This window comes from Oryctolagus cuniculus, chromosome 2, assembly GCF_051225735.1.
Source record: "Oryctolagus cuniculus isolate XC-2025 breed Fujian yellow rabbit chromosome 2, ASM5122573v1, whole genome shotgun sequence".
NCBI lineage: Eukaryota > Metazoa > Chordata > Mammalia > Lagomorpha > Leporidae > Oryctolagus > Oryctolagus cuniculus.
Genome location: NC_142868.1, coordinates 112,478,539 through 112,500,595, shown reverse-complemented (window position 1 = coordinate 112,500,595; position 22,057 = coordinate 112,478,539). Strand labels below are relative to the sequence as shown.

At 50.8% G+C, this 22,057-nt stretch overlaps 1 protein-coding gene and 1 long non-coding RNA gene across 10 annotated transcripts in view; one reads left to right on the top strand and one right to left on the bottom strand.

Annotated features, from left to right (window-relative positions):
- The window catches only part of TBC1D8 (TBC1 domain family member 8), a 131,092-nt gene extending 109,237 nt beyond the window's left edge, over positions 1–21,855 (bottom strand). For 2 of the 9 annotated variants that reach the window (XM_089327477.1, XM_089327480.1), the window contains exon 1: positions 6,065–6,322. In XM_089327477.1, coding sequence (XP_089183603.1) covers positions 6,065–6,119 — 55 coding nt within the window. In that variant the 5' untranslated portion in view covers positions 6,120–6,322. Of the gene's footprint in view, positions 1–4,805; positions 4,825–5,694; positions 5,716–5,755; positions 5,936–6,064; positions 6,323–21,541 lie in introns of those variants that run through there. The other 7 variants (XM_089327478.1, XM_089327481.1, XM_051835502.3 and 4 more) reach the window with 6 other exon arrangements.
- LOC149127999 (uncharacterized) lies at positions 6,247–9,534 on the top strand. Its single transcript, XR_016230237.1, has 2 exons — positions 6,247–6,387; positions 8,278–9,534. It is a non-coding gene; the product is annotated as an uncharacterized LOC149127999 (long non-coding RNA).
- Positions 21,856–22,057: the final 202 nt, after the last annotated feature.

Genomic DNA, 22,057 nt, shown 5'->3' with positions numbered 1-22,057 from the left:
CCAGTGCAAGTCTTGGGAGGCAGCAGCGAGGGCTCCACGAATTGGGTTCCCGCCACCCACACAGGAGGCTTGCACCGAGTTCCCGGTTCCTGGCATCAGCCCCAGCCAGATGCCATGGTGGGCACTTAGGAGGTAAACCAAGCAGATGGGAGCTCCCTATGGTCATCTCCCTGCACCTCTCAAAAAAATTCTCAAAGTAGAGGAGTGCTTAGGTCCACACTTCAACATATTTCCAAATAAAAAGTTAAATAAACTCAAAAGCTACAGCAACTAAAACAGGACACAGAACACTTACACCCTTTGCCAAGATGCAGCTTCCCCTACTGTTAACAGCTCATCCCATTTGCACTCACTCAATAGGACGCACAATTACACATTTTCCCCGACTCACTGGAAGGGAGTATTTCTATCAAACTGGATATCCTGCCATGCAGCAGCAGTTAGCAACGTCAGTGAATTCTGCACGTGTGGTCTACCACTCACTCAGTGGTTTTGCCAGCTGACCCAGAAGGGCCTCTTACAGCCCCTCCCCCTCCAGGACAGGACCCATTGTAGGGTTCGGGATCACCTGTACTTATGTCTCTTTGGTCCCCGTCAATCAGGACCAGTTCCAGTCTGTGTCGTTTTTTGACTTTGCACTTTTTGGAGAGTCTTCACCCCCTTCATTTGTTGGATGGTTTTGATCAACTTATTTTTAGTTTGTAATAAAAATATTCTTACATGTGAAACACTGGTATCTTACTCCAACGTCTAGGCTTTTAGTAACATGGTTTCTACTTAAATATCACTTGTACATCTCTCTGAAACCAAGTAATAGTAAAATTGTCTGGTTTATGTAATTCTGATTCCCAACACTTTTCGGGAACTTATACAGCAATATTATACATTACGAGGTGTGTTGTCAAACACTTTCAGGTTTACAGTCTCTGTACAAGTCCTTTAACTGTCCAAATCTGATATTCACTCCCTTTCTTCCTGTCCTCCACACCTGCACCCCAACCTGCACACACACTCACACTTCCTGGTTCTCTTTCTGGTATAAATAGATGATCACCCATACAGATTCTCTTCTCAGTCAAATTTCAGGCACCACCAACACAGTGAAGTTTCTGGCTTTGCCTATATGACTAAGGGTTTCCATAAAAAGTTCAGCGAAAGTAAATAAATGTACAATTATGATCGACTTAGGGGAAATCTCTTAAACCAACTAAATTTAGTAGTTAGAGCAAAGAAGAAACAATTCATGAATTGGTTAACTCCAGAGCAAAGCAGGTACCAAGAACTCCATCACCATGATCAGATAGCGTTTACAGGGGGAAAGAGGAGGTGGGGACGGCAAACACCTTAACTGGTACAGCTTAGTCAACAGTCACTTGCTCAACAGTCACAGGGCCTCTCAAAGCAACCAAAGCTCATGACTGTGACTTAACCGTGTATTAGTTTGCTGTTGTTCTGCTCCATGTTGTTCTGCTCTGTGCCCAGTGCAAATCCATGGTCTCCCATAAATTTCACTTAATTCCCAAGTGAGAACCTGGCCAAAACGTAGGGTGTCAGCACCACTGTGTCACCATCATCCTGTCTTTTTTTTTTTTTTTTTTTTTTGACAGGCAGAGTGGACAGTGAGAGAGACAGAGAAAGGTCTTCCTTTGCCGTTGGTTCACCCTCCAATGGCCACCACAGCCGGCGTGCTGCGGCTAGCGCACCGCGCTGATCCGAAGCCAGGAGCCAGGTACTTATCCTGGTCTCCCATGCGGGTGCAGGGCCCAAGGACTTGGGCCATCCTCCACTGCCTTCCCGGGCCACAGCAGAGAGCTGGCCTGGAAGAGGGGCAACCGGGACAGAATCTGGCACCCCAACCGGGACTAGAACCCGGTGTGCCAGCGCCGCTAGGCGGAGGATTAGCCTAGTGAGCCATGGCACTGGCAGAGTTTCAAGTCTTAACACATCATCCACAGGTAACGGTGTCCTTAGCATCATGCATTTGAGTTATCATAAGTCTTCAGCAGGCTACTGACTATTAGGGTAATACCAAGAATAAGGAATATACACCTTACCCAGTACCCCCATGAACCAAATCAACCAAAGAACAAGTGGTCAAAGAATGATCCAATGAGTCTGTCCATTTTAACCAAACAGCCTGTTCATTAATTTTCTTGTAACCAAGTCTCTATAATACCCAATGTATTTACCCACAAGCAAGATAAAGAACAAACAACTGTGGACTCCTACCTGTTCAGCCTGTCGCTCCCCCACTCGTAGAGGAACACCACCAGACCGGACGCTGTTTTCTTTCCCTGGCCCTTCCCAGATTTGCTGCCGCTCCCCCGAGCTCTCTGACCGACTCTCTCAGGGGGGCGCCGGCCACGCATGTTGTCTCTCTCCCCCTTTTAAGGGGTTGGGTCAGGAATCAGCTAATTAACGAAGCAGCTGTGTAAGACTTGTTTACTCTCTCTCAGCGCCATATGATGGGAGATCAGATGCATAGAGTTAGTCTTAATAGTCTCAGTGGTCTAGTCTAGTCTCGGTAGTCTCAGTACTTATTTCGCCATGTTGTGGGAGACAGCCAGTAATCCAGCACCCCATAACCAGGTTTAAGTAAAAGAGCAAGAACAAGTGTAAGTGGTCTGACTGGTTACAGCAATATTCTGTCAAGCTAACGAGGTAGACAAAGGCATGAAGAAGACGAGGGTAAGATATCTTGGCAAGAGCTGCTCATTTCTGAGATCTATTTCTGGGGCAGTTTTCCCTGGTCAGCTTTCCCTTCAAGTCTCCAACAGGTGTAAAGTTCCAGGAATCCAGAGAGGCTTCCTTAAGTTGTAAGAGATGAAGCCGGCCGGCGCCGCGGCTCACTAGGCTAATCCTCCGCCTAGCGGCACCGGCATACCGGGTTCTAGTCCCGGTCGGGGCGCCGGATTCTGTCCCGGTTGCCCCTCTTCCAGTTCAGCTCTCTGCTGTGGCCAGGGAGTGCAGTGGAGGATGGCCCAGGTGCTTGGGCCCTGCACCCCATGGGAGACCAGGAGAAGCACCTGGCTCCTGGCTCCTGCCATCGGATCAGCGCGGTGCGCCAGCCGCAGCGGCCATTGGAGGGTGAACCAACGGTAAAGGAATACCTTTCTCTCTGTCTCTCTCTCTCACTGTCCACTCTGCCTGTCAAAAAAAAAAAAAAAAAAAAAAAAAAAAAGATGAAGCCAAGTTTCCAAGACCTGAGGTTTATGGGTATGGGTAATGAGAGGAACCAAGTCCATAATTTACAAAAAAAAAAAAAAAAAAAAGTTTTCTCTGCAGCTGGAGGAGATCTCCAAGAATGCCCCATAATAATCGTGAATAAACTTTTAACTGTTCTTATGACATCAGTCTTTCTACTTGGAAGGCTTCTACACAACCAGAGAATAGAGAATTTCAAGAATATATCCATATCTCAGTGTAGGTAACAGCAATTGAACAAAATCCCTTTGCAAACATTTAAAAGATCGATCAGATAGCAGAAGTATACTATCTGAAATTCTGATCATCTTCCCAGGATGATGGACTTGTTAAACCCAACACTGGCTGGCCAGAACCCCACCGCACCAGTGTTTTCCCCTGATTTGTATCATTTTGTACACTCCACGATGAGGCAGAGTGCAGAACCTCCAATGATGGAAGCCTCAAAGACCTGCCAGCCAACCCCCTAGCAACTCTGAGTCCACACTTAACACTGATTCACTCTCTTCCAATATCGGTTTTATTCCCCCAATTCAGGTGTATGGCCCTGTTTGTCAGTTTTCAAGGTTGATCAATCTTGAGATCACCTGCGCGTGTTACAACACTCTCAGAACTGGCTGACCCAGCAGGAAAACCTGTCCAAGCATTTCCCCAGTATTCAGTGCCTATGCTGCTTGCTTCACTCTCTATTAGAGTTCTAGGAACTCACTCAGTGCAATATGTATGATCTCAAAGTCACCAAGAATCTTTGTCAGTCTTTTCCACGAGTCACCTTGGAGAGGAAACACTTCAGGAACTGATGCAACCAACAAGGAAATTTGGTTGTCTGTTATATAACATTCTAAGATAACCAGAATTTTATCTGATAGACCTAGTGTAATGCTTTCTATAAATGTCACAGAATTTCTGAAACACATTAGTAACATCTATATAAATGTAACTCAAAGACTTAGCATCATTTGACAATGCTTCCCATTTACTGTACCAAATAAGCCTAATTAATATGTTTCCTTCAGAGTGATCCTGGGCCCTTCTGGAATATCTTGAAGTTAACTTAAAGTCAAGACACGACACCTGATCTAGAATTTGATTTTGAGAAACGTGTCAAAGACAAAGGTCCAAAACGCTGGGGCAAAATAAGTGCACAGTTCACCGTAACTACAGTCATTTATTTAACCAGAATGATGAATGACAGAACAAACAGAAAGCTACACGCCCTTGGGAAAAAGCCCAGTTCTTCAATTAGGAGGATTCAGTTTTCCTAAGTCAGAAAGATATCTAACCAAGCTCTATTTCCCATGAAGAGCAGTTCAATTATTCCAGAAAACCTTACCTGCACAGAGAACAAAAGTCCTAACTTTACACAGTTATACCTTACAGCTTCACGTACCAAAGACGTGTCTTACATCCCTTGCAAAGGGAGTTATTTCTAGGTTTAATTACCATACATTAGAATTTTAACTCTTCGCCACCTTAGTTTCTAGCGACAACCCAGGAATCCTGCCGTTCCACAGGTTCCCATCGGCAGTTTGCAGGTGACACCACTTCACAGCCTTTAGAAACACGTTTCTTCCCGAACAGCTCTTTTCATGTGTACTCACAGACCCGGCTCCACCAGGCTCTCCTCCACCGCACAAACACCAGGCGTCCCCGCAGCACCACTGGAACTCATTACCAAACTCACGTAGGATACTACGCGGCAATAAAAATGGCTCACAGGAGTTCATCCCTACCCATCATTCATTCACAGAAACAAGTGAGCAGACGACTTCCTTCACTGCACTCGAGTTTCTGATTTTCTGTATTTTCTTTCTTTTTTCTTTTTTTGACAGGCAGAGTGGCTAGTGAGAGAGAGGGACAGAAAGGTCTTCCTTTGCCGTTGGTTCACCCCCCAAATGGCAGCTACGGCCGGTGCACCGCACTGATCCGATGGCAGGAGCCAGGTGCTTTTCCTGGTCTCCCATGCAGGTGCAGGGCCCAAGCACTTGGGCCATCCTCCACTGCACTCCCAGGCCACAGCAGAGAGCTGGACTGGAAGAGGGGCAACCGGGACAGAATCCGGCGCCCCAACCGGGACTAGAACCCGGTGTGCCAGCACCGCAGGCGGAGGATTAGCCTAGTGAGCCGCAGCGCTGGCCCTAACTTTTGGCTTTTAATGTAGAATGTTCAAGTCTGGCTTTCCAGATCATCCAGGAAATTAAAATCAAACAAGGAGAACAGCTTATAAGGTGAAATACATCCTATCAAAGAGAATTTTCCCATTCTAGAATCTTCCAGTTCTAGAAGAGACTCCCTCACCCTTTTTCTCCTCAAATCTAAGTGTTCTCGGATAAATGAAGACCAGCAAAAGGCTGGAAGACCGGACAGCTGCCCAGCACAGACTTTTGCATTACACGCCATCTGAACAGCAGAAAGCAGAACGGGAGCTCTAGCGAAAACCACCACCAACCTCACCCAACAGCCATTCTCAGCCTGATCTGCTGGCCTCACCTGGCTGTCCGGGAGCCCTGGGTACTTCCACCAAGCAGCTGGTGTCACAGCGGACACTTACCAAGTTCAACATTATACACTGGCCAAGCCACAGAGAGGGCGACAGCCATGGACACAGACTGCCCACCACTCAGGGAGCAGGAGCCCCGGGTGAATTCACTGGGTGACCAGACGCTCCCAAATATAGGCTCTCACTCCCAGGAGCACCAGGTAACACGGGCAGATAACCAAAAACGAGATGGCCTGCTGACTTTAAGAACTGTTTTCATCTCAAGCAATGTTTAACCTTCATTAACAGGAAACTTCCTTCGATCAACTAAATTTAGTAAAGAAAAAAAAAAAAGGCAAAGGAAAACAAAGAGCAACTCACCTGGACCTCCAGAGGAGGCTTTGAGAACTTGAGCTAATGCCCCATCACACGGCATTTATAGGAAAACAGGGTGTAGGTGCAGTGGGTTAAGCCGTTGCTTGGGATGCCGGCATCCCATAGTGCAGTGCTTTGGCTCAAGACCCGCCTTCATGCTTCTGATCCAGCTTCCTGCTAGTGCTCCTGGAAGGTAGCAGATGATGGCCCCAGTACTTGGGTTCCTACCATCAGTGTGAGACACATAGATGGAGCTCCTGGCTCCTGGCTTCAGCCTGGCCCTGCCCCAGCTGTTACCAGCATTCGGAGAGTGAACCAAGAGATAGAAGGTATTTTTCTCTCTCCCTCTCTCTCTCTCTACCTCTCAAATATATAAGTAAATCCTTAAAGAAAAAAAAAAAAAAGAAAACAGGAATGAGGCATAGAAAATAACCTGACTACAGCCTATTCAATCACCCAGTCAGTTAAGTTAGTTATAGCTTAATTACATTACAGCCCCATCAGTTAAGTAGCCACACGGACTTCTGCAATCAGCCAAAGTTCGGTTACTGTGGTTAAACTCTGTATTGGTTTCATCTACTGGGTCCAGTACAAGCGGCCAGTCCAAATCCATGGCCTCCTGCAAATCCTATTTCCTAGAACCTAATTCCCACATTAACACACAGTCTCATTACACTGAGATTAAACGGTGTCAGCTTTGAAACCTGAATGACTATCCAATCTTCCTTCACCTAAGGAATCAAAGGGAAGCTACAGGTTGAAACACACACACACACACACTTTGGAGACACTGCAGTTACTAAGATCTAGTCTGACACTTTCCTCCAGCTCACTCATAATGGCTTGCTTGTGTTTTACATTTATTTTTCATCATAACAGCAGAACAGTGGGGCTGGAGTTGTGGTGTAGCAAGTTAAACTGCTGCCTGCATCGCCAGCATCCCATAGGGGTACTCGTTTGAGTCCCAGCTGCTCCACTTCCGATCCAGCTCCCTGCTAATGCTCCTGGGAAAGCAGTGGAAGATGGCCCATGTACTTGGGCCCCTGCACCCACATGGGAGACCTGGGTGAAGCTCCTGGCTCCTGGCTTTGGCCTGGCCCAGCGCTAGTGGTTACAGCCACTTGGGGGGTGAACCAGCAAATGGAAGATCTCTCTGTCTCTCCCTCTCTCTATCTGTAACTCTGCCTTTCAAAATAAATAAATCTTAAAAAACAAAAAAGAGCAAAACAACAACAACATAACCGAAATAGAATCCACACGAGTTCTACATACTCTTAAGGCAGGTGAAATATCTCTAAGCTTCGGCTATCCTGTCTTTTTATGTGGTTACAAGCCGTGGTGAGAAAGTTCACAAGTTGCTTCCAAATCATTCATTGCCAGGCAAATCTGATTTTAAGAATGCCATTATATCGGGGCAGGCGCTGCAGTATAATGGGTAAAGCTGCCGCCTGCGATGCTGGCAGCCCTTATGGGCACTGGTTTGAGTCCCAGCTGCTCCACTTCCTATCAAGCTCCCTGCTAATGTGCCTGAGAAAGCAGTGGAAGATGACCCAAATATTTGGGCCACTGCACCCACGTGGGAAACCTGGAAGAAGCTCCTGGCTCCTGGCTTCGGTCTGGCCCAGCCCTAGCTATTGTGGCTTTTGATGGAAGATCTCTACGTCTCTTCCTCCCTCCTCTCTCTCTCTAACTCTGCCTTTCAAATAAATAAATCTTTTTTAAAAATGCCATTCTATTTCTTACTTAAAACTTCACTACATCTCAACTAATGGGACACAAACTTATTCAGAGCAGCCGAGCAGTAAGGATGACACGACACCCGAGTTTCACATCCGAAGAGCCCGGATTCCACACCCAGCTCCAGCTCCTGACTCCAGCTTCCTGCTCATGGGAGCTCTGGGAGGCAGCGATGATAACTCCAGTGGTTGTAATCCTTGCGCCCACCCAGGAGACCTGGGGCGCTCCTGCCTCTTGCCTCCTGGCTCTGGTCCCAGGCTAGCCTCGGCTCGTGTGGGCATTGAGGAGTTAACCAGAGATAGAAGTGTGCGCTCACTCCCGCTCGCTCGCTCTCTCTCTTTCTCTCTCTCTCTCTGTTTCTCAAGTAAATTTAAAATCAATCAATCAATAGAATCCCGTTAAACAGATTAAGTCAACCTGAATGGCGTGCATGGTCAACCTACACAATTCAGTAAATTATTTAATCTGCATTTTCCTCCTAGACCATTACATGTTTCGAATCCTGGAAGCACTACAAGAAGAGACTATGTAAATCTAGGACAGTCAGAAATGAAGACTGAGCAAACATCTGGGAAGCGAGATGAGCATCCCACCAGCATCTACACCCCAGACGAGACGGCACGAGGGGCGTCCCACACACGGGCACCACGTGACGCCAGATCCAAGCAAGTGACGAGACCAACTTGCTCAGTGGTTTGTGGTCTCCTCAAAGAAGGCCTTTTGCTAAGCGACACAATCACTGTCCAGTCCTAAACCAACATCCTTGGGTTCCACTTCAACTAGTCAAATCACTCACTGGTGAAAGAAAAAACAACCCACAACACTTCTGACAGCAAACATGGTGTGGAGGTTTTCCCACTCACACAGCAACTGGGTGGCCAACAGCTCGGCCAGGACACTGACTGCCTGGGGTGAGCTGGGGTCCCCAGACGTGGAGGGCTCAGGCCCACTAGGCTGCCCTCACCTCATATGCCAATCGCAAGGCCCAGGTTTTCACCTGCACCTCTGCCCAACCAGCTGCAAGTCCCAAGTTCCCATGAGCCCCTCCTTACGGTCAGAAGTTTGCTGTCATGGCTGATGGAGCCACTGACCCTGATTTACTGGTTTCCTTGTGGACAGTCAGATGAAGAGGTCATCCGGTGGGCTCCACAGGGCTCGGGCGCAAGAGCTTCTGTCCCCATGTAGCTGGCCTGAGCCACCCTCTCTCTGAAACCCCACCCCCAGTCCCCGTGGGCTAGGGAAGCTGGGTCACCGGCCAGGATCCATGACTCACTCCCTCTCAGCCCCTCTCCATAAGAGTTTCTTATGGTGCCACAGGGAGTCTGCCACTGACAGATTCTTTGAGGCATTTTTTTTTTCAGTGCTGACTACTGAACCCTGTCCCTGAAACGAAATTCCCTGGAAAGTGGCCCACACGATCCCTCTGCCCTTGGATGCCTCCCCACGACTCAAGTCCTACGCTGGGCCCATCTCCAGGCCAGCCAGCTCTTCCCCAGTCCACAGCACCTGTACATCCAGCATCCAACAGACACTATTTGCAGACAAGAAGTATGCAATCATGCCGGCGCCACGGCTCACTAGGCTAATCCTCTGCCTTGCGGCGCCGGCACACCAGGTTCTAGTCCCGGTCAGGGTGCCAGATTCTGTCCCGGTTGCCCCTCTTCCAGGCCAGCTCTCTGCTGTGGCCAGGGAGTGCAGTGGAGGATGGCCCAAGTGCTTGGGCCCTGCACCCGCATGGGAGACCAGGAGAAGCACCTGGCTCCTGCCTTCGGATCAGCGCGGTGTGCCGGCCACAGTGTGCCAGCCACGCCGGCCATTGGAGGGTGAACCAATGGCAAAGGAAGACCTTTCTCTCTGTCTCTCTCTCTCACTGTCCACTCTGCCTGTCAAAAAAATAAAAAAAATAAAAAATAAAAAAAAAGAAGTATGCAATCTTCCAGAAACCCCACACAACACCCTAGCAAGCTGCTTTCACTCCCCATCCCTACTTCCACCCCTACACCACACCTCCCCCTGGGCACCCCCCACCCCCCACTGCTCCTGCCCGGGTGGCCGATGGCTCACCAGCCTTCCCCCCCACCCCCACCCTTGCACTGTGGGGTGGATCCTTCCCAGTTGGTTGGCTGCAGGGAAAATGCACTCTGTGGATGCCCCTGGCCATTCCTTATTCCCTTCTGTGGTTTCCCCCTCTTCGGGGGCCTCGCTAGACAACTCCCGGGCATTTCCAACAGAACCTGTCAGAGACAGGACCTCAGGGCCTTTGCACAAGCCAATGGCACTGCTCAGAAGGCTCTATCTCCCAACTTTTCACCCCGCTGACACCACCCGCACATCCTGCAGGGGTCAGTGGAGATCCCAGGTCCTCTGAGACACCCTCCCTGTGGCTCCAACAGCCCCTGTACTCACCACCATCTGCAATTCAGCATTACATGGCTCAGTTCACCCCCTCACTGCCAACTCCAGCTCTTCACACTGTTAAGTTTTGTGACAGATACTGCTGAATGAAATGCTCTTTTTATTTTGTCCTTCTTTAATTACAGGTAATTAAAATCAATTTAGCCAACATATCTGGGAAACAACAACATTTTGAAGCATAAAAGCTTCCACAAAGGAAAACTGTGTTTATAATTTGATGGTAATTGTGATCATGATTTTGTACATTAAGAAAAGCGACCCCGGGGGCCGGCGCCGTGGCTCTGCAGGTTAAAGCCCTGGCCTGCAGCGCTAGCATCCCATATGCGCCCCAGTTTGAGTCCTTGCTGCTCCACTTCCTATCCAGCTTCCTGCTAATGCGCCTGGGAAAGCAGCAGAAGATGGCCCAAGTCCTTGGGACCCACAAGAAGCTCCTGGTTCCAGGCTTCAGCCTGGCTCAGCCTAGGCATTGCAGCCATTTGGGGAGTGAACCAGCAGATGGAAGACCTCTCTCTCTTTCTCTCTCTCTCTCTCTCTGTCTCTACCTCTCTCTGTAACTCTGCCTTTCAAATAAATAAAATAAATCTAAAAAAAATTAAAACACACACACAAAGAAATGAGCCCCAGGGGAAGCTATTTGGCCTAGGGGTTAAGATACCCACATCCTGCCTCTGACTGCCTAGGCTCCACTCCTGGCTCCAGCTCCTGACTCCAGCTTCCTGCTAGCATGGACTCTGGGGAGGCAGCAGTGCCGGCTCGGGTAGTTGGGCTCCTGCCACCCACATGAGAGTCCTGGCTGATGTTCCTGGCTCCCACTCCAGTTCCCCAGCCATGGCAGGCATCTGAAGAGTAAACCAGCAGATGGGAGTTCCCCACCACTCTGTCTGCCGAATGAATGAACAAATCTGAGATCCCCAAAGGACTGGGTTATGGCCACGGAACCACATCGGTGAGGCTGGGAAAGAGACAAAGATAATGAACTTCTAACTCCAAAATGATCACTTCTCTGGAGAGGAAACCCATTCCCAAGTGGGTGTCTTTTAATCCTGCATGAAAGGTATCTGAGTACCTGCTGAGGAAGCAGGTGGAGTGTCTGGCCGAGGAGAGTGGGAGGCTGCTCGGCCACCAGAACCTCCATCAGAAGATTCAGTACATGGTGCGGCTCAAGAAGGAGAACGTGAGGCTTCTCGAGGACATAGAAAAATTGCGTGCTGAAAATGTATTTTTAAAGGAGAAGAAAAAGAACGAATCCTAAGGATCCTGATCTCACCTCTTAGGCATCACGGTATTTGGAGATTTCTTTTTTTTATTATTTTTATTTTTTTCTCTTCTAACAGTAAGACCTACTCCTGCCCTCTTGGTAGAGCTGAGTTTAAAAGCCTTAATTATCTACTGTGCTGGGGCGGTGGGAGCTGGCTCAAGTTGCTAATGACGATTCTGCTTCTGTCCCCTGTGAAGCCAGCAGTGCGTTAGCCACGGCCCCCTTTCACGGTTTAACTCAACCTTAAGTACTCACTGGGAAGACCTTTTGGGATTTGTAAAATAAAGTCCTGTAGCCGGGGCTTGCAGTGGGCGCTGGTGAGGTCATTTCCTTCTTAGGTAATCGATAACCTCGTGACTGTTGCCGAAGTTCTAACAGTGTGGGGTAGAACTTACCGTGAGTTCGAGGACTGATTTTGTAGCATGAATGAGAAGCAGAATTTGTTAATAGAGATTATTTTTTATATTCTTTTAAGTATTTTCATGAGCATTTTCTATGACTGTAAATATGGACTTTTTTTTTTTTTTCAAATAAAATCGTGAAAAAGGAAAAAAAAAGTATCTGACTAGATAAGATGCAGTTCTGAAAACGGCTTTGAGCCTGGGTTAAGGGACACCCCCCACACATGCTGGACATTGTCAAGGCTAAATACAGTTCAATGAGAGGAGAGATGGCCAAAACACAGGCATCGGGGGACCACGGTCCACAGGCAGTGATGGACCCCTGCCTCAGTGCCTTCCTGAGCCCCCAGACCCACATGGAGGCAGCTGGCCAGAAACAATGCCAAGTTCTCTCAAATTTCAGATTCTGCCTACAGTTTAACCACACTAACAGGTGCACGTATAGAAGTATCTGACTCATCCCCTCCCTCGGCCCCTTCCCAGCTCCCCAGGGCAACCTCTTCCAATTCTTAGCAGATTCTTGTTGTATCGACCATCGTTTCTCCAAACGGCATGCTCATATTTCTACTTCCTGAATGCTCCACGTGGACGTCAGCTGTCAACTTTCAGAAATAGAAGGCTCAATGCCCTTTCACTGGCCACCACGGCCGGCAGCTCCTCACATCCTGGTTACACAATAATTGCAGTTCTTTTAGGGTTAACATTGATACTATTATCACTGTTGAGCTCTGTAGTAATACAATGGAAATCTTCCTGTCTTTTAAGATTTATTAATTTATTTGAAAGAGTTACATGTAGAGAAGAAGAGACAGAGAGGGAGAGAGAGAGACGGAGATCTTCCATTCGCTGGTTCACTCCCCAAATAGCGGAAGCCAGGAGCCAAGGGCTTCCTCCAGGTCTCCCATGTGGATGCAGAGGCCCAAAGATCTGGGCCGTCCTCTCCTGCTTTCCCCCAGGCGCATCAGCAGGGAGCTGGATCGGAAATGGAGCAGCCGGGACTCGAACCAGCGCCCCCATGTGGGATGCTGGCGTCACAGGCAGTGACTTAACCCCTATGTCACAACGGGGGCCCCCACTCTTCCTATCTTATATAGCTTTTTATTTTCTCTGATGCTAACAACTATCTCAGAATTTCTAGCTTTTCTGTGTATCAATAACCTAACCATGAGAGCTCCCCTGGAGTGCAGATTTTAATACACGCACACCTGGCCGGTGCCGCGGCTCACTAGGCTAATCTTCCGCCTGCGGCGCCGGCACACCGGGTTCTAGTCCCTGTCGGGGCGCCGGATTCTGTCCTGGTTACCCCTCTTCCAGGCCAGCTCTCTGCTGTGGCCCATGAAGGCAGTGGAGGATGGCCCAAGTGCTTGGGCCCTGCACCCCATGGGAGACCAGGAGAAGCACCTGGCTCCTGCCTTCAGATCAGCGTGGTGCGCCGGCCGCGGTGGCCATTGGAGGGTGAACCAACGGCAAAGGAAGACCTTTCTCTCTGTCTCTGTCTCTCACTATCCACTCTGCCTGTAAAAAAATAAATAAATAAATACATGCACACCTGCTGCATCAGCTGTCACGTTCTCCTCTAGATGCTGTCCCCAAGCCTGCTGCCCTGCGCCCATCTGGACTGGGGTGGGAGGGGAGGACGTACAGGGAAAGGGCTCCCCGCTCCCCATCATCTCAGAGCCTCCCTCAGCCTAGCTGGGGCTCAGACCATGAAACCCCAAGGAGCCTGGAAGGGCCTTAGCACAAGACATCTCCAGGAACAACACATCTCCCGGAACAAGACGTCTCCGACCTCTTGCTCTCCTATCTCCTACCCACCCCCTCCCCTGCAGCCAGCTGTAGAAACCAAAATTCCTTTCCCCCAGTGCAAGTCACAGAAACTAGAACTCCTCTCTCCCAAGGCAGAACCCCACAACCTAGAAATGTCTCCCTCCCCCTCCTCCCTTGAAAACGCTCGTTCCAGAAGGGCCCTGCTCCACGTGGAGCCAGGGGCAGGAAGGCTGTGCCAGAGGGGTCTTGCCCCATCTCCCTGGCAGTCTGTACCATGAGCTCATCCCCTCTGGCTGTTCACATTCTGACCCTGAGCACCCAGGGTGTCTGGGTTTTCATTTCTGAAGGCTCCCACACCACATAAAACTTGAGTCTCCACGTGGGAGACCCGGAAGAAGCTCCTGGCTCCTGGCTTCAGAAGAGCACAGCTCTGGCTGTTGAGGCTGTCTGGGGAGTGAACCAGTGGGTGGAAGACCCCCCCATACCCGGCCTCTCTGTAACTCTTTCAAATAAAAATAAATAAATCTTTAAAAAAAAAAAAAAAAAAAAAGATGCCCACATCTGACGTCGAACGCCTGGGCTTGAGTCCCAGTTCCATTCCCGATTCCAGCGTTTCTGTTCATGCAGACCCTGAGAGGCAGCGGGTGACGGCTCACGTAGTTAGGTCATTGATGCAGACGTGGGAAACCTGGATTGAGTTCCTGGCTCTGGCCTGGTTCAGCCTTGGCTGTCAGAGACATTTATGGGAACCAAACAGTGGATGAGAGATCTCAGTCTCTCTGTCTTTCAAAATAAATTAATTAATTAACTAAAAAAAAAAGAAAGAAAAAATCAGCAACAAAGTGAACATCCCCTTCATAATTTCTCTTTACAAAAACAGACTACATTTTGTGAATGCTTTTAATATTAAATCTTCTATCCGCGCAAAAGTGTATCATGTAAAGTGTAACTGATAAAATGCGTGTTATATACTAACTACCTCTTAGTAAAAAAGTGGGGTATTTCCGAGGCTTGAGAGACGCCTGCTGTGTTTTCCTGATTCTATTCCCTTTGGCCTCTAGCCAAGGCACTATTGTGAATTATATAACAATGGTCACATTATAGCAAAAGATGGGTTAACAAGAGAAACAATGTAACAACTTCATTTAACTCAAGGGTTTAATTTCTTTTTTTTTTTTTTTTTTTTTTTTTTTTTTGACAGGCAGAGTGGACAGTGAGAGAGAGAGACAGAGAGAAAGGTCTTCCTTTGCCGTTGGTTCACCCTCCAATGGCCGCCGCGGCCGGCGCGCTGCGGCCGGCGCACCGCGCTGATCCGATGGCAGGAGCCAGGAGCCAGGTGCTTTTCCTGGTCTCCCATGGGGTGCAGGGCCCAAGCACCTGGGCCATCCTCCACTGCACTCCCTGGCCACAGCAGAGGGCTGGCCTGGAAGAGGGGCAACCGGGACAGAATCCGGCGCCCCGACCGGGACTAGAACCCGGTGTGCCGGCGCCGCTAGGCGGAGGATTAGCCTAGTGAGCCGCGGCGCCGCCCCTAATTTCTTATTTTTTATAAAGATTTATTTATTTATTTGAAAGTAAGAGTTGCACAGAGAGAGAAGGAGAGGCACAGAGAGAGAGAGAGAGAGAGGTCTTCCATCTGCTGGTTCACTCCCCAATTGGCCGAAACAGCCGGAGCTGCACTGATCGGAAGCCAGGAGCCAGGAGCTTCATCCGGGTCTTTCATGTGGGTGCAGGGGTCCAAAGACTTGGGTCATCTTCTACTGCTTTCCCAGGCCACAGCAGAGAGCTGGATCAGAAGAGGAGCAGCTAGGACTAGAACTGGAACCCATATGGGATGCCGGCATTGCAGGCAATGGCTTTACCCGCTCTGTCACAGCACCAGCCCCCAGATGTGGGCATTTTAACCGCCAAATCCAGCCCTTTGGGGCCAGTGCTGTGGCACAGCATGGTAAAGCCCTGGCCTGCAGCACTGGCCATTATGGTCATTTGGGGATGGAAGACCTCTCTCTCTGCCTCTGCCTCTCTGTAACTCTGCCTTTCAGATAAATAAATAAATAAATGAGAAAAAGAGAGAGAAAGTGCTGGAAATATTATCAGATTTACTATTTCATTTGAAATAAAGTCTTCCTTTGTCTAATGCCACCAAAATGCGGATCTAAGAGCACAAATCTTCATCCCTTTAGAGCCAGCAAGCAAAAGCTTGACAAGCTCCCAGGCCCTAAGTTATTTCAGCTCTTCCTGAGGGTTCCAGTTGGGCTGAAATGGCTGAGCCTCCCCGCCCGCCACCCACGCGGTCTGCACCTCTCACCAGGTCCTGGAGCGACAGAGTCCTGCCTCCTCTGATTATCTCATTGCAAACACAATGCCCTCATTGTGCTCTCAGTAAACCTCACATTTTCATATTGACTTACCAGACCTTAAAAAGATGCACCCTATTTTACTATTTAATTCTTACCGATTTAATCCTGATATCAAACTACTTCCTTTATATGCGGTTTTTGTGTGTGTGTTTTTTTCCCCCGCTTATGATGCTTCTGGAAACTAGACAGCATAAGAGTCAGCTACACACTGCAGCAGGTTGCCCTGCCACAGACCTGCGCGGATGCTGGGAATGAGATCCACCAATGAATTCCGCTACCTGAGCAGGACTCCAGCCAATATCAGGCACAAGCAGCCAAGAAAGGCAACACCAGGACCAAGTCCTTCAGACAAAGTCATACTGAGCCCAAGCCACTCCCCCAGAGTGTCAGTTTCCCCCTCCCTGGTCCTGTTCCAAAGGCAGGAGATGGTTCCCCAGACTGGGCGGGAGCCATCAGACTGCACCAAAGTGAAGTTCTCCCTCCATCTGGTCAAACCCTGCAAAATGTCTTTCCGTTGGCTGTTGGGCAATGCTCACCCCAAGCTGCTACTTAACTCTTTTTAATCTTTTAATTACACTTACTAAATGCGGCACTTAAAAAAAGATTTATTTATTTATTTGAGAGGCAGAGTTACAGAGAGAGGGAGAGACAGAGAGAAAGGTCTTCCATCTGCTGGTTCACTCCCCAAATGGCCACAATGGCCGCAACTGGGTTGATCCAAAGCAGAAGCCAGGAGTTTCTTGTGGGTCTCTTATGCAGGTGCAGGGCCCCAAGCACTTGGGCCATCTTCCACTGCTTTCCCAGGCCACAGCAGAGAGCTGGATAAGAGGAGGAGCAGCAGGATACAAACCAGCACCCATATGAGATGCTGACACCACAGGCAGAGGCTTGGCCCCATGCTGCACTTTATAACAGATAGATGACTCTTTTTTATATCCTTCACAACAATGGAATCTGTTACATATTTATTTTCAGAAGCCTTCTTGTTATTTGATTTGTGTGCATGTGTGTGTGTGCATGTGTGTGTTATTTTCCTTTGCTTTTTTCAAACCTAGTAGATGCCAAGCACAACCAAGCCTTTGATGTACATTTTTTACAATTAAATTCTAGCCCTTATTATAGCTGGTAGCAATGCTGGGGAGGTGGGGGTGGCAGGAAAGCAGAGTCTAGCCCTCCAAGGCAAACTTTGTTACTGTGCCTGTCTCAGATGAGTTGTAACAAAAGCTCACAGCAACAGGATGAACCAGCCCAAGGCCTCTCAGCTCAGACTGGTAACCAACACACTTATCTTGACTGCAAAATCCGTATTCCGTTCTATTTTCTGATATACACCGCACTTCGTGCTATTTTCTGATACACCACACTTCCTCCCTTGACCTGGTTGGGGGAACTGCTTAGTCCATCACCATCATTGCAACAAATCAATGATGTTATTAACCGGGGCATAAGGCAAGCATTCTGCAAAGTAGAAAACATCAATAATGTATTCAATTTACAACCCTTGTTTTTTGTTTATTCATTGTTGTTCATTTTCGAGAGGCAGACAGAGCGTCCATCTGCTGGTTCACTCTCCAAATGCCCACAGCAGCTGGTGCTGTGAGGAGCCAGTGTAGAACCCAGGGGCCAAGTCTCTCAACCCAGGTCTCCCACACAGGTGGCAGGGGCCTGACCACTTGAGCCATCACTGCTGCCTCTCAGGGTGCGCATTAGCAGGAAGCTGGGTCAGGAGCGGAGCCAGGACTCAAACCCAGGCCCTGCAATGCAGAATGCAGGCGACTTTACCGATGAACCAAACCCCCGCCCCAACAACTTTTTAATTGCTAACCTCTCTGGGAAAACCATGTGACAGCCAGCAGAGGTGCACATAAGAAGGCATTCAAAAGGGGAATGAGACCCTCCAGGGGGAGCCCAATCTGGGGGGAGGCCACATCCCGGAGGTGAGCAGGCAGCCCTGGGGGAGGGACGGCCATGGCCGCATCCCTCTTTCCACTGCCTCCCACAGGCCAGCCTCTGCGGCTTTGTTCTCCAGGCGCACTTGAACTTGAAGAAGACACATTCTCAGCGGCTGGAGCCTGCACCCAAGTGAACAGTGCATATGGCTTTACTTCCTTCCCAAGGCAATAAAATCGCTTCTGTCAGCAGAGCTTTGGAAACATCCAATCAGGGAGCACACTGCGTGCCCGGAGCCCGGGGATCTCCTTGGCCAGGCAAGGCCCCAGGAAGTGGTCCCTGCGGCCACACCTGCACCTGCCTTTCAGGCTGTCAGGGAAACCAGGGCCATGGTCCATCCCCCTGGAGAGAAAGGCACGAGGACTGTGCCTCCAGCCCACTGCTCTCCAGCTTCCCAGTGGTCAGCCAGCCAGGTAAACAGGAAGCAGGGAGGAGGCAGGACATGCTCCTCCTGTCCCACCCTCTGAGCTGGCCTCTGTGCCCAGCCTCACTCGCCTAGACTCCCCTCCACTGTTTACTGAGCCTATACTGTGTGCTGGGCACCACTGCATCTAACAGGTGATGTAGTTGGGGAAACCATGAAGAAAACACCTAAGGGTGCTGCCCGTGTGTCAGACCGTGAGAAAGGGCTCTGGGAACATCCAGCAGGAGGTGTGGGCAGTAAACCTGTGTCTATCAGTAGGACTGTCTGTTACGTTCCTCAGCAAAACACAAGTCTGTCGTTGTCTGGCTGGGCAACTGCCAGATCCCAAACGTTTAAACTCTGGCCATCTAGTAAGAAATTCATCATTATAGGGGCTGGTGTTGTGGCACAGCAGATGAAGCTGCTACCAGCAACACTGGCATCCCATATGGGCGCCAGTTCAAGTCCCGGCTGCTCCACTTCCAATCCAGCTCTCTGCTATGGCCTGGGAAGGTAGTGGAAGATGGCCCAAGTGTTTGGGCCCCTGCACGTGCGTGGGAGACCCGGAAGAAGCACCAGGCTCCTGGCTTCGGATCAGCCCAGCTCTGGCAGCTGCAGCCAACTGGGGAGTAAACCAATGAATGGAAGACGGATCTCTCTCTCTCTCTCTCTCTCTCTCTCTCTCTCTCTCTCTCCCTTTCCTTCTCTCTCTGTGTAACCCTGACTTTCAAATAAATAAAATAAATAAAAAAAAAAAAACAGTTCTTGATGACTGCTCCCTTACGTTTTATTTCTAATTCCTCTTTGCTAACTCCACCTGATTCTTTCCAAATTCTAGAGTGGGTTGCACTGCTTATCACCTTAGCCCCCATTGTTTTCATAAACACAAGCCAAGTGTTAAACTCTTAAAAACCAATGGCTAAAAATCCACCAAATTAGAATTGTACACTTTCCAAAAACTGCCAGCAACATGGAGCCGCCCCGGACGTCCCATGGGCCCTGTCTTTACAATGCTCCTAGGCAGCCCCACAAAGATGAGCCGGGGGTGGGGGGCGGTATGCAGAGAGTCAGGATTGTATCACCTGGCCACAGCCACACTGCCTGCTTCCTAGCTAAACACCCAAAGGCAAAGTGTCCAGCTATAGAGGGAAGGTCATCCTTTCACAGTCCACAGAAGGTTCTGGTCTCCACGAAACAAAACACAGTGCCCTGTTTTTTGTGGGTTTCTTTTTTGGGCCCTTTTCTGAGTGATCTTGTTTCCTTTAAGAAAATTCCTGGGGACAGTGCTGTGGCATAGTAGGTTAGGCCTCCACCTGCAGTGCCAGCATCCCACATGGGTGCTGGCTGGAGTCCTGGCTGCTTCTCTCTGATCCAGCTCTTTGCTGTGGCCTGGGAAAGCAGGAGAAGATAGCCCAAGTCCTTGGGCCTCTGCATCCACATGGGAGACTGGGAAGAAGCTCCTGGCTCCTGGCTTCGAATCGGCCCAGCTCTGGCCGTTGCAGCCATTTGGGAAGTGAACGGGCGGATGGAAGACCTCTCACTATGTCTCTCCCTCTCTCTGTCTGTAACTCTCTACCTCTCAAATAAATTTAAAAACAGAAAATTCTGTATATTCTGTATATTCACAGTGAGTTCAACCCAAAGGAAACACCAAGGAAAGCCAAAGCCACAGGTCTGATGACAACATGGAGCCTGGTGATGACGGATCACAACAGGGAGGGGACCGTGTCATTCTGAGCTCATCAGAGATGGGCTCTGGACAGGCATCATCTAGACAGCTCTGCCCTGCTCTGTCCAGACCCATATCCCTGCTAGATGGTGAGTGACGTGATGGCGGCACAGCGCGTCACCTGCCCTTGGAAGTCTTTCCCAAGGCAGTGCACACAACATGCCCCGCAGGCCATGTGCAGAAGTGTTTGCCGGACAGTCACAAAGCTTCAGGCCCCATCCTCACCCTCTACAAAGGAGACCATCTGTAGGCCAGGCAACCTGCTTCACACACAAGAAATTTAGACACGCTGCCCTTCAAGAGCAGGGGACAAGCCCTCTCTGGCCCCGTCCCTGCTGACCACATCGCCGGGCACCACCTACCTCCATTTCTTCAAGCCCGGGCAATGAGCACCCCTGTGCTGCCCAGGGGCCGGCTACAGCCCAGCGGCCTCCCCCCTCCCAAGGCGCACCTGCTACCCAAGCCGTCCCCACTGCCCAGTAACAAACCCAACCGCTCGCTTTCTGAGAGGCCCGAGGCCAGCAAGGCTGGTCCCCCTTGCCCTTGGCCCTGCTGTTTGAGGTCCCATGGATCTGTCCGCCCACCAGACTCCACCCCCAGGAGCCCTCTCCAGGCTGGCTCCAGGCAGACTGAGTGTCCAGCCACTAGCCAGGGACACAAGCTTGGTCCTTTCAGTACTCCAGACTTGCTCAGCTGAACGAGGGTCATACAAGGTCCCCTCTCTTGAAACTTCAACATGTCATGTAGGGATCCTAGCTACTACTGAATTTTCGTTCGCTGCTCTGTATACAAGCAGGGGTCCCAGCTAACCCAAGCTGGTCTCAGTTTCAAAAAAAACCTTTGGAGCCTAACTTCCAGAAAAACAAATGCCTTCTTTTACACCAACTTCACAAAGCCTTTTTTTTTTTTTTTTTTTTTTACTGTGAGTTTAGGATTCGCTAACTGCCTCGGTTTCCCCTCGGGGAGCTACACTGGTCCCAGGCCCAAACGCCCGATCGCGGGGTCTCCCGAGCTGCGGGCCCCGTTGCGGGGTTGGTCGCGGGTGCCGGAGACACCAGCTGGAGACGCGGGCGCGTCCAGATGGGAGCGTCGGGGCGGCCCCCGGGGCGCAACCCCACTGTCACCTGGACCCGCACCGCGGCCCGCACTCCTCCCTCGGGTCCCGCTCCGGACACCGTTTCTCCGATTCGATTCTCGAGCCCAATCTGGCCCCCAGGTGTCCACCGCACCTGACTCGCCCGGAAGAAAAAAAAAATGCACCAGCCCGTGAGTTCCTCGACCCGAGCTTGGAAGAAAACGCGTAAGAAAGGAAAACAAGCTCCAGGCAGGGCCGTCCTGGCCCCGGCGTCTCCCCCCGCCCCACCACGACATCGCCACCTGCGACGCCGCGGGGCTGGCCGCGGCCCGGCCGGGGAGCGAGGCCCGGGCCCGGCCCCGGCCCGCCCGCCCCGCGCGCCCCTTACCGGTGAGGCGGCCGCCCCCCTCGCCGTGCCCGCGGCGCCGCTGCAGGATGAAGTAGCAGCTGCTCTTCTGGGTCACCCAGAGCTTCAGGGCGTTCTTGAGCAACACCTCCTCGGGCTTGAGCCACATCGCGGCGGTCCGGCCGCGCCCGCGGGCCCCGGCTCACCGCGCCCCCATCGCCCCTGCCCGCCCGCCGCACCCGGCCGAGCCTGCTTGCGAGGAGGCGGCGGCGGTTGCGCGCGCGGACCACAGCCCGGCCGGTGCCCAGCGCTCGCAGAGTCCGGGGGCGCAGCTCGCCGCGCGCAGCCCGGCCCCGGCCCCACCCCCGCGCCCCGCCCCGCCCCGCGCCCGGCCCCGGCCCCACCCCCGCGCCCGGCCCCGCGCCCGGCCCGCCGGCTCCCGCGGCGCCTCCCGGGTTTCCGCGTCCCGGCCGCTCCCGCGCACAGTTCCGGAGCGGAGGGAGGAAGTCCGATCCCGCTGCCAGGTCCCCTCCCCTGCTTGTGCCTCCCGCGCGCGCG